General features: G+C 36.8%; 1 protein-coding gene and 2 long non-coding RNA genes across 3 annotated transcripts; 1 reads left to right on the forward strand and 2 right to left on the reverse strand.

The window, feature by feature from the left end:
• Positions 1-476: 476 nt before the first annotated feature.
• LOC113731982 (uncharacterized) lies at positions 477-2,759 on the reverse strand. The gene is made up of 2 exons (XR_011840488.1): positions 2,015-2,759; positions 477-833 (listed from the first exon to the last, which is right to left on the reverse strand). It is a non-coding gene; the product is annotated as an uncharacterized lncRNA (long non-coding RNA).
• A 1,936-nt stretch (positions 2,760-4,695) lies between these two features.
• On the reverse strand, positions 4,696-6,682 carry LOC113731983 (uncharacterized). The gene is made up of 3 exons (XM_027257550.2): positions 5,261-6,682; positions 5,069-5,140; positions 4,696-4,981 (listed from the first exon to the last, which is right to left on the reverse strand). Exons 1-3 carry the CDS (start codon positions 6,254-6,256, stop codon positions 4,976-4,978), a joined length of 1,074 nt encoding a protein of 357 aa, XP_027113351.1. The 5' UTR covers positions 6,257-6,682; the 3' UTR covers positions 4,696-4,975.
• A 1,058-nt stretch (positions 6,683-7,740) lies between these two features.
• Positions 7,741-9,012, forward strand: LOC140037239 (uncharacterized). The gene is made up of 2 exons (XR_011841158.1): positions 7,741-8,156; positions 8,413-9,012. It is a non-coding gene; the product is annotated as an uncharacterized lncRNA (long non-coding RNA).
• The last annotated feature ends 3,332 nt before the right edge of the window (positions 9,013-12,344 follow it).

The following is a 12,344-nucleotide window of genomic DNA, read 5'->3' on the forward strand; positions in this document are numbered from 1 at the left end:
TTTTTCCTCCCGTGATGGGAAGGAAAAGAAAAAACAAATTTGTTGTGAAATCAATGGCCTGGAGGATACATGTTTTTGCTTCAGGTCTCACTCTACCAATTGCCCTTGCCTTCCTAGAGACTTGCTTTTGTCCTACACCTACAGCTTCAAAACATTTTGGAGTCAGCTTAGTAATTGTTTTATTGAAAACGTTTTGTAGTTTGTATTCGACTTCCTTTGAAAGGACAACGATTAACTTAATAGAGAGAGAGAGAGAGAGAGAGAGTTATCACAAACATAATCTTGGAAGAAGCTTCCCACCATTGGTAAATGGCGGCAGTCAATATTATGATTATCGCTCCACTGAACAAATCCTAACAAGATTTTGCAATTTTTCCTACTGTAACCAACTGCTTAAGTTTATTAATCTACTGGACCATATGAATTTGTCCACGGACCACTTTTTTGTTTTTTTAATCACTGAGGAACAGATCAGCTTAAAACTAAAAGAAACGTTAAAATGGCCACTATCACATAAAAGTACACCTCCAAAAGCATCCATTCAGAGGGATTTTAAAACAACAGTCATCATGCACTAAAAATGCACAAAATCGTCATATTGCTAAAGGAGAGAGTACTTCTCAAGAGAGATTGCTTCTGAGCTCCACTACCACGAAGGATTAAAAATTCAATGATGAGCTTTGTGTTTGCGAGCACTTCAGGGCAAGATCAGGAAGGGAGATCCTGAATGCCATAGGTTTGCCATGACATAACCATAATTAATTGTCTTGTGCTCTTGGTCGTATTCCAAGCCCAGACCTTATATTTGCACCTAGAGTCTTCATGTCATCCACCTAAAAGATTATGACAGAGAGATACTCTGTGATCAGATTACACAATAAACAATCTATCTGGATGGAACACGCTGACAATAATGGCCAATAAGCATGAGCAATGCTGATAGGATAGAATTTCAGATCAACAGCATTAAATTTGGCAAAGATGATGATGCTCTATAAACACCTAGTTGTGACCATTAAAGCACTAATATACAGCTGGCAATGGTGCAGAAACGAGCAGACATGAACATAACAGAAACTGGACCACAATCCCCAAACTAAAAAGAAAGAGGGCAAAAGAAAGAAAATCCAGATAAGAGAGAAAAAGGCAATATAGTTATCTTGATTCTCTGATTTATTCAACACGACAATGCCCAAACTGTTAAAGTTGAGAATAACAAAAGCAAGAATGCTTGCTTTGGCCCAATGAAGGTTGCTTCAACAGAAAGGTGATACCCACCTTTTTGCTTCTTATTTCAGCCAAGTAATTAGGATTAGCATTCATTTCTAGAGGCACGGTTCTTGCAAAGCTTCCACTACTGCATACAAAATTACCCAACGTCCCATATAGAAAGGATATAGGGTGCAGAATAAAACACAATTTCCAGATTCAATGTTTCCACGATTGAACGTTAGTAGAATTGATCTGACAAAACACAATAACCAATTTCCAGAGCTAAAAATGTGACAATCACTTTGCAAAATCTAACCTTTTATGAAGAGCCAGGGACACATATCACAACATTTACTAATTCATTGACACACGTCACAACCATAACTCAATAGTACTCCTCTTCTGGCTGGAGAAAGATACTGAACTTGATGAATTTCAGCTTCATGTAAAAAATACATGGAGTAATATTTATGCCCTGTGGTAGATAGGTAAGGAAATAGCTTTAATTGGAAGAGACTACAAAAATTATGGCTACCTAGACAACTGAAATCCAAAATCCCAACTATCCTGAACTCGTATAGGTTATAGTGATGTCAACACAATTTCCTTTACCAAATATCTCATTTCACCAGGCAAATGCACCCTAGAGTTCAAAAAGAAAGTACTTTTCGCTTGTTTACAAAGCAAAATCTAAAAATTAACGGGAGTAATTGATAGTTCAAACTTCCAAGACTGCACCCTTCACTGCAATTGCAACCAAAATTTCTGAAGTAAATAGACAAAGAAAGAGAAAGAGAGTTACCGAGTGGATGCCAGAGGCTCGGAGAGAACCGATGGTGGCGGAAGCGGCGGAGCCAACGAAGAGGGATGCCACGCCGAAGGCTTTAAAAGGCATTAAACTAGAATCGCCTGCATAACCTCGCCGGAGAGATAAAATAGCCCATAATAATTGGACCGAACTTGCCCCCGCCCAATACCAGTAGCCTTCTACGCCACCGCTCCACCGACGAGGACCATCACTCTCTTCATTTAGCTCCATCTCATCTCCGTCCATCCGCCATTTCCCTTCTTCTCCTTCTAAAGCAGTTTTTTTATTTTATTTTTCTTTTCTATTTCTTCTTCACTCCCCGCCGCGGTTGAATCTTGGACCATAAGATTTGGGCTTTGGCCCTGTTCTCTTTCGGCTACAAATTAGGTCCACATGCCAAAAGTCGGGAAATTTGATACATCTGGACACAGAGTATTTAACCCCCGGGTCTCTCATATTTTGTAGGTTTGAGCCTTTTGTTATCTTTGATCTCATCATAATTCTAGTGGGGGTTTCTTAAACTTAAATATATTTTGATTTGTTAGGTTTTTGAATTTTTGTTTAGTTGCTTCACAATGGAGTATGATAAGCATTTGGGATTGTGGTTAAAGTTATTTTGCCCTTTGTGAGGTTCTAAATGGCATGGTACTTAATGAGAACACATACATTTAAAGTTATCTATAAATAATTACATGTATTCAAAAACAAAAATTTATTCGAATTCCTAAATGCGTGTGTTGGTTGGCAAAGTACCACCCAAAAATCAAAAAGGTCTGGAAGTTTTGAGATTGTGGCCGTGGATTAGGGACTTTTGGAAGTTCAATATAAGTCTTAGCCGTTATTATCCTTCAAAACAAAGTGAGGGCTCACCCAGTTCTCCAGGTATCTTATCCCGGCATTTAAACCAAATAAAGAGTTTCACGACTACTCATCATATCTTGCCCTTCTTAGCTCAATCTTTAAGGTAGCTCTTCGCGTTTCAAACAGGATTTCCTATATATGCTTGAAAGAACATAAATGCGGAATTCGGTTATATTTGATTCCACAAATGGGCAACCATAGTAATTGATCTTTACCAACGCCAAATTAGGGCTACATGCCTCGTGTCAATACATTCCTATTTCGAAGATTCTAGATAAAACAGCATGACAACTACAAAAGCAAATACTTAAATGCAAAAAGGTGTCTGGTACATTCCTAATCCATAAATGGTATGGTATTAACTACATTCCCCTCGTTCATCTTGCTCAAGGCCATAACCCAGCAGGCATAGCATGCATTGTTACAGGAGCACAAGTTGAATACAGGCTCGTGCAGCTCATTCAGCTAGGGTACTTGGAAATTGAGCGTGATGGTACCATCTAATGGCAATTGAAATGCAAGCACCATTGTACTACGTCAAGATGTATATTCCAACAGTCGACGGACTGCACGGAACAAATAACTTGGAAAACTACACGGGCAAAAAAGTTGCATCTGGATAGAGAGAGCAAAAACAGACTAAAAAGATGGTTACCCCGGTACAGAAAATGGTGAAGAGCTACGACAGAGGGAAGGCAAATCAGTAACATCAAAGCACGGATATTCTTCAGTCATATAGCACATTACAGTACCCTGAAGAACAAAAAATAGCTTTCAGAATGCAAAGCCAGAGGTATCTCCTCATTAAGAAAACAACTGCACAGGTAGAATAAGCTTGAGAACATATTCACAACTAACGTATCTGCCAAGTGCAAGCATAATATTATCATAAATAGGTGATAAAATTCCAAGCTACAGTGTCTTTTAATAAGAAGATGAGGTAAAAAGTGAAATCATGGCAAAGAAAGCAACACTGGAAGCTGAGACTTCGGTGAAATATGGTTCAAGCATCTAATTTCTGTTCATGCATGTGCTGGTAAACGAATCTTGAAATTCTTTTCCAACAATACCTGTCATCAATTGGGTATGACAAAAAAAAAAAAAAAAAAAAATCTCTAGATGAATGAGTTCAAGCAAACTACAAAAACAACAGATTTCAAACCAATAAAAGATTCTTTTCCGACAATCTAACCATTTGCCTTTCAAAGAAATCAACTGCCAGGGCCAGCCAGACCTGCCTCAGCTTTAAAATCCTCCATATAAACTCTCAGCAGAATTTGGATTAATCAGCCTGATCTTCGCCACACGCTAAAAAGAATAGGAATTTCAATGGCATTAAACAGCAAGACAACTACCTCAGGAACACTAGGTAAACTTTAATATGACTAACCCTTTGGTTTCTCAGTCTAACGCTTCAGCAAAATAACCAAAAAGCATACACAGGGTTCAGTCCACAGACAGATTTTTGTGTTTAGAGTATTAAACTGCAGTACCAAAAGCCATGATCAGCTCTCAGCATACTATGAGAACAAAAAAGTTGGACAATATAATTAGTCCTAATTATTATCAAACTATTCAAAGGATGTCAAAGATGACAAATATAAGGTTATAACATCAACAGTAATTGCAAACGATCACAGAGGCCGACATCTCTACTAGATGGTCTAGGATAACCACATTCATCAACCAGGAAACACGTTGTTATGTCTTGACATATCAGAAGCCATCAAAAAAGAAGATACCAACAAACAACAGCATAATCAAAATTTGATCACAAATAAAAAGCTGTCAATTGATTCTATATAAGCAACATAGAACTGAAGAAAACTCTATTAAGTTATCCAAAAATTCATATGTACATCTGCAACTACTAACATATCAAACTACGTTCACCCAATTCTCTGACTGCCCACAATTAGATAAAGCAAAAGAAAACAGCAAAAGCTAGCCACATGATGGAAAAGAACTTATTCCCCCGACCAAAAACTCCCCTTTTATCTATACAAGTCAGTGCTGCTGATTATTTCTTCAGATTGCATCAAAAAATTGCAGAAACCTCCATCACTAGGACAATCCCAAAAGATGTTACCTAAGCTAAGCCTGCAAACAGAAAATCATGCTGTCAATCCCATATATCAAACCAATCCAACAAGGCAAGAGCTCGTAAATGGCAATAAAAAATTATACCTTTCCAGGGTGTTCAGAAACTTTATATGAATCCGCAGTTATAGATTGCAACCAAGCACCTGGAAACACATTCTGCAGCGAAACAGACAATCAAATTGTCAAATCCCAAAAAAGCAGAAGAATAGGAAACAAAGAGGCCAGAAATATTATTTTACAGAATACGATCAGATTAAGGTTAAACTTTTGACTTACATCCATTAGTTTCTGAACAGTTTTTGATCTCTTCTTAGGTCTCCTAGAAGGCTTAGATCCCAGTAAAGCAAACAAATCCTCTTCAATCTCTTCTCTCGAGAGGGCAAGTGTGAATCCAATCTTCCTCTTCTCCTTCTTCTGATTCTCTGATCTATTACCACTGTTGGGATTCACCTGCGGTGATTGAGCTCTTTTTGCGTGCTGCACTGTGGATCCATTGTTCTTAAAACCACTTCCATTCAAATTCAGCGACGGCCTTATTGGTTTCCTTGGCCTAAAATTCCATGTCTTTTGCAACGGCTCGTCGTCATCAAAACTAGCCAGTAGCTTCCCCTCGTCCTGAACCTCATTATCCTGGACTTTTACCTCAGCTTTTCCCTCCTCTTCAGGTTGAATTTCCTCCGCAAACTTGCTGGCTTTCTGCCGGATTTTAATCAGAAACTTCGAAGATCTGCTTTCATTATTCTCTGCCTCTGCCTCTACCCCTGCCCCTGCCCCTGCCCCCTTCAATTTTCTCTCATCTCGATCAGGCGATGATGTAAATGCTCCATTCTTAACACCAGAAGAAACCGAAGATCTAGAGTGCCTCCGGTACTCAATTAAAGGCTTGCTGCTTTTCACACAAGACTCCAGCTTTCCGGTTCCATTGCCACGGACCGGAGACTGATTCAGTAGCGGCGCAGTTAATTCATCTGCGCCATCTCCATGTAGCATCGGAGACGCCGCTGAGTCCTCGCCGCCGAGCATCGCTGCATGACGAGACGGAGATGATGCAGCAACTGAGTCTGCTGCGCTGCGCAAGGGAGAGTTAAGCGACTGCCTCCGCGGTGGAGAATCATGACTGAAAGGCGGCGATCGGTGAGGCGAGCCGGAGGCAGATAGCCTGGCGGCGGAAGATGAAGCCGAACGAGGACGTTGGTGATTGCCTTTCCATTTCAGGTGCGACAATGAGAAATTGTGAAGCGGCTGAGATTTCGCCGGCACCGTCGACGCCATTGATCGAAACAGTAAATCTCCAGCAGAAGTGTCTGAGTGCGAGAGAAAGAGAAAAGATTTTGCAGAAACTGAATTAAACAAAAATAGGGCTAATCTGTAACAAAGTTTGAGGAGATAGATTTAAGATAGATTTGCTTCATGGATAGATTGGGTTTATTAAATGTGAGAATCTAATTCTAATCCTACTTCTAATTGCCTAAAAAGGATCGCCAAAAACCCTAATGTAAGGCAGTCTAGTCTAGTGCGTGTGTGTGTGTGTGTGTGTGTGTTTTGCGCCCAGGAAGGAAGGGAAAGAGAGATGGCTTGGAGAAGAGGTGAAAGTGAGGAGACGGTTCTACATAAACAAAGATACTACCGCTACTACTGACCAGGTCAGAGAGTCGACAAAGAGGATTGGCATCAATCAAAATCACAATCAGATACTATAAGAAATTTCCGAGTTGGATTTGTATTAGTGTTGGAATTAGGGAGATTTATATCTAGATATTCTTTGTAGTTTTCAAACGTTAGGCCGTGTTTGCGTTGTTATTTTAATGAGTTTTTGTCAAAAAAAATATATATATGCCGTAAATGATTTATGATTAGAAAAGACGAAAATTTTTCATCAAAAAATCACAATCTAACGTTGATTGCCTTTATGCTCAATTGCATAAGGGCGTAAGTAGAGTTTTCAAAATTAGAGAATAATGCTCAATAAATGCTCAATTGCATTTGTTTGCATGGGCTTTTGTATAAATACCGGTTGGATTTGACCATGGTTAAGTGCATACCTACATAAGTAGTGTTTTCTTTGTATGGATTTGTGTATTTGATAAGATATGAAGTTAAATTTTTTTAATTGTATTTATATTTTTACTGAGTTCATGATACGAAGGTCGAAGTTTATTTTCATTTTTTGAGACATAAAAATTTATTAGCATAAGTATAAATGTGATCTTTTATTGAAGTGTTTTCTTTTTGTTTTTTAAACCAAAACTCTACTCCTAACTTTATAAAACAATGTATATGCAATACTGAATATCTTAAAAATATTTCTATATATCACCCAAAAAGATTTTTTTAATAAAAGTACCGTAATTCCAAATTATGTTGAGACCACCCTTTCCAAATATTTCTACTTGTTTTCTGTTATTGAGGCTGAGACTGCCAAGTGACTTGGCCTTTTACGAAACTCCAATTTAAACCTCTAAAATGAGGAAGACTAATAAGTCTTGTTCGGATTTTGATTAAATTAGTTAATGAAGTAATTTTGAATGAGCTTTTTTTTTAATTGAAGTGGACTTAAAAGAACATAGGGATATAGATACATGCCAAGGATTGTATATTCTGCTGGCTATGTGAAAAGAAGATTTGAGGAGAATCAGAAGGGCTTCCATTTGTCATGAAATGCTGGACACGGGTCATATAGCTGTTTAACTTTAAGGGAAAACCGCCAATTTAGTTCTTAAATTATTTCACTAAAGTCGATTTGGTCCCTTAATATTTTATCGCATGAATTAAGTCCCTTAACTAAAATTCTTGTGCCAATTGACGACTTATATGGTGTCACCACCCAAAACACATGTTTCCGTACACAAATCAACGGCCACGCAGGGGCTTTTTTGGAAGTACACAATAGAATTTCTACGAGAAGCAAGACACCGGCCATTTTGCATCCAAATTGAGGGAAACCTTTGAAGCGAAATCGGAGATTTCACTCAATTCCACTCCTCTTCTAGATGTCATTCCGTCTGTGTTTTTAGATCCAACGCTTTTCTTGGATCTCTCTCCATCCAGTCCCTATTCACTGATCTCGATTTCCCATGATAACCAGCCTAGATAGTCACCTGTTTGTTGCTCTGAGAAGAGGACGGAAACCTACCTATGGTCCAAAACTCTAAATCTGAAGGATTGTTTTCGGGTACTTTATTGCTTATTTGCATCCAAAGCCTTGAGCTTTAGGTGAAAAATCTTTCTGGGTTTTGATCAGTTGAGAATTGTACCACGCCATCTTGATTCTTGGGCTTCGGTTACATGTGCTTTAAAAGTCAAAATCTACAATGAATTCAGTTTTTAGTATTACATTTGAGGCTAAAAATATAAGTTTTGGTTATGTTTGATTTGAAGTCTGTTCTTTTTTGTGAATTAATTTTAAAAGGGTCGTTCTTGCTTTCTAGGAATTGGAGGTTTTTGGAAAGGGGAAAAAAAGAAAAAGATTATCTTTGTTGTTTGGGAATGGTTGATGGGTTTGGGTGGGTTCTTCAAGATATGTATTCTGCATTCTTTGATGGCCTTGAGCTGTGGAGGTGTGATGATGTTCCATAGTTACGAGTTCCTTGAATTTAGCCACGGAAGAGACCGTGCCGGTAAGTTCGCAGGATCAACGCCTCATGATCAGCTGTTAATCCGAACTTCGGATTCATTTTCAGGGTTGTTATTGTTTGCAATTGGTTTTCTCTTGCTCATGGTAGCTTTTGTAAAGGATAGGGACTTTCAAAGTTATTTTGCCAGGAGGTGTGTGTTTCTCCATTCTCGGCCGCAATTTGGAGAATATACTTCGAGAGAAAGCTTGAAGTCCTCGACCGCTGCGATTGGCTTCAAAGGTTTCCCCAATTTGGATACAAAATGGTCGGTGTCTCGCTTCTCATAGAAATCCTACTATGTACTTCCAAAAAAGCCCCTGCCTCGTCGTTGGTTTGTGTACAGAAACATATGTTTTGAGTGGCAACACCGTATAAGTCCTCAATTGGCACAAGAATTTTAGTTAAGGGACTTAATTCATGCGATAAAATATTAAGGGACCAAATCGGCTTTAGTGAAATTGTTTGAGGACTAAATTGGTGATTTTCCCTAACTTTAACCCTTGGAGGACAAATCCATCGGCTTACAATTAATTAGCTTCCTTGCACTAAGTGTGTTTGAATTGCATATTATTTCCACCTTATTAACATACACTGACTTGTTTGCATCATTAACACATTTTTTAATCACCTTTTCATCTCACATACATCACATCAAAAAAGTGTTACAATATTTTTTCACAAAATTATCTCAAATAATTTACTATCCAAATTGTGTTATTTGAAATAATTACTGTAGCATTTTTTGTGATGTAATATATGTGAGATAAAAAGATGGTTGAGAATTTAAAAATGTGAGTTAAAAAATGTGTTTATGATGCAAACGAAATATTATTTGGAAAAATTTGGTATCCAAAATCTATTATTTCTTTGACCACAAGATACAAGCTCGTTCACATAATCATTAACGTTGGTCTAGCGATCAGGAAGAATTTTTAAAATTGTCTCCACTGGCAGATTTAGAATTCAAACACTGGAACCCTTAGAGCTGGCAGTTGGAGAAAATAAAGGTATGTGAATGCTAATGGATGAGTAAAGCTGAAGTGTGAGTTCATCAATGAGTTTTATCATTTACGTATGCATATTTATTTAAGGTGCATGTTTCTCGTTTAGTAGGAGGAAAAAGACTGGAAATTAAATGTACATTTAACTGCATCGCATCTAGTTTTTTTTTTTTTAAGCTACATTTAGTTAGTTTAAAGATAAATATTGAAGTGGAATAGTGTCCTGAAGAGCATTCATGATGCACATAAATCATTTTTGATGTATGTACCACTAAAACATTGGTGATTTAGTCTTTGTCTTCAGAGTCTCAAACTAGAGGAATAACTTGTGATACACTAATTTATTGCTTTTAAGTGCATCTAGTGCTTTAATCTGTAGATATTTTATGATCAATAATAATTGAGGTCACATAATATTTCGGTTGTTTATGTAACATCAAAAACAAGTTTTAAATTTTGTGTAACGAATACTATAGAATGCTCAATCTTGAATCACATACATTCTTTTTTTTTTTTTAGTATAGAAAGAATGATAATTGCCCCATATTATATTGTAGGAAAAAATGGCTTTTCCTTCTGTTTTTGGCAATGTCAACTTGTCAATTGATTTTAATGCTACCACACTATTTTGCGTACCATAGATACACATACTTACCTTGTAATGTTTGACAGAGCATCTAATCCAAAAGGGTTTACTAAAAATGTTTAAAAAGAATTAATTGCACTGTTTATTTGAAAAATACATGTACATAGCTAAAAACAACGACAGAAAGAATTGTTCACTCCAGATAAATTGTTGCTAAAATCACCTTTGTTAGCAAAAAAAAAAAAACAAATCTATTGCCGAATCCACTATGACTCTATAGTATAATGATGATCCTAGCTAGTATTAAGAATAGGGATAGTTTTAGAAACCACCCTTGAGGTTTCTGACAATTTCGCTGACCTCCCCTGAGGTTTCGAAAATAACACTGACATCTCCTTAACTGATTTTGGGCCCCATTGCTGATGTAACCTGGAATGAATTTACTGTTTTGCCCTAATGCATAAAAGGGTGATAAGAACGAATTTCTAGAAAAATATAATTATGTCATTAAATAAATGAACTAATTAAATGATATTAACCGTGGTTCTATCTCTAATAAGTCAATGTAACTGCACTTAAGAAATGGCACTAATTGATGTACCAATATGATGCCATTTTCTCGTGATTCGATATGACTTCAGAGAGCAACACAAGGACAGTCTCATACGAAGACTTAGGGAAGATAGAAAAATTGAGGGAAAGGAAGGAGAAAAGCATGGCTCCCTTCAGGTTAAAATCTGCTGATTTGCATTAAGATTATTGACATGCTACCCACTCATGCTTTTGTATATGGTTGGCATTAGTGACAAACAATCAATGGTCATGAAATTTGGCTTTGCAATCCTTACCACCTGCTTCATTCTTTTGGGGCAGATGGTGTTTTGAAACTACATTGAATTGCGGCAATAATTATGTAGTACTACAACTGCTATAATTATAGCAATTTTGAACTAACGTCAAGTGACTTATGTTGTCTTACTAACTAGTTCAGCTAATATGTTGTTGCTTATTATCTCTTAGTAAAGTTACAATAGTAGTCATCAAATAACAGTCATATATTTCTTTCAAATACAATCCAACTGACAAGTACTACTGGTTTAGTTCTTATATAATTAGAAAAGACTTAAAATGGCTGGTACAATGTCGTGGCACTTTTACATTTGTTACAAGAGTTTATCCAATTGATTTTATAATTTGGATGAATATAAATACAACACCTAGTGTGATATTTATGATGAGTATCAAGTTAGCTATAGCCTTTGGTTGTTCCAGCCTTGCCACTTTTTATTACCTCAAAATCAGATGATCACACTAAAAATAAATTATTTCTTGAGTTGCTTCAGCCATTTATATGCTTTTGAAAGAAACTAAAAATATGGCCATTGCAATAGCCATTGGTGCAAACTGAAACTTCAAGTTGTTGCTACAACACTTTTTCTAATAGCTCTTACAACTGCTAAAATTTACTAATTATTTATGTCTTTTAATATTTTTCATTATTTACTAATACAAGTTGTGGATAAGCAAAAAAGGCATATATGGAACACAAATATCATCTCCCTCTTCAAAATACTTTTTTAATGCTCATTTTTCTGACATGGGCTGATCATGTTACTACAACTATAAGTTCAGGGGAGGCTTATATCATTTTCAAAACCTTAGGGGAGGTCAATGAAATTGTTAGAAACTTCAGGAGAGGTTTCTAAAATTATCCCTTAAGAATAGTGGTGAAAATGAATTCTAGTAAAGTTCTTGTCCAAACTTATTGAGCTATGGGATTATCTAAACTACATCAAACTCTTGAATGTAGCAGTAGTTGCACTTTGCCCCTCCAAGGACATCAACCTGTGTCTTTGTTTAGCCTTCATTGAAAGTAAACGCACGTGTAAAAACTAATTAAGCCCCCAGTTTTTAGTTTTTTTTAATTTATTAGCTAGCTGGTTATGTGTCATAAGTTGACCAGCTATGATTTTGACTCTAATTATATTAATGTTTGGGTAATAAGAGTGGCCAAATTGGAACCCATCCCATAAGAGTTGTTACTTGTTAGTCAATAGCAATTTCCTAGTCTTTAGTTTTTGATCAACTGCATGGGGCTTTATACAGTAGGCAGCCTTTGTTTCGTTTTCTATTCTGTACTAAAACCGCTGCTTCCTTTT

This window comes from Coffea arabica, chromosome 2e (assembly GCF_036785885.1).
Source record: "Coffea arabica cultivar ET-39 chromosome 2e, Coffea Arabica ET-39 HiFi, whole genome shotgun sequence".
NCBI lineage: Eukaryota > Viridiplantae > Streptophyta > Magnoliopsida > Gentianales > Rubiaceae > Coffea > Coffea arabica.

Coding starts and splice junctions, on each gene's coding strand:
- LOC113731983 (XM_027257550.2), bottom strand. CDS start 6,256: ATGGCGTCGACGGTGCCGGCGAAATCTCAGCCGCTTCACAATTTCTCA. Junction 5,141..5,260: donor CTGTTCAGAAACTAATGGAT/GTAAGTCAAAAG, acceptor GTTTCGCTGCAG/AATGTGTTTCCAGGTGCTTG.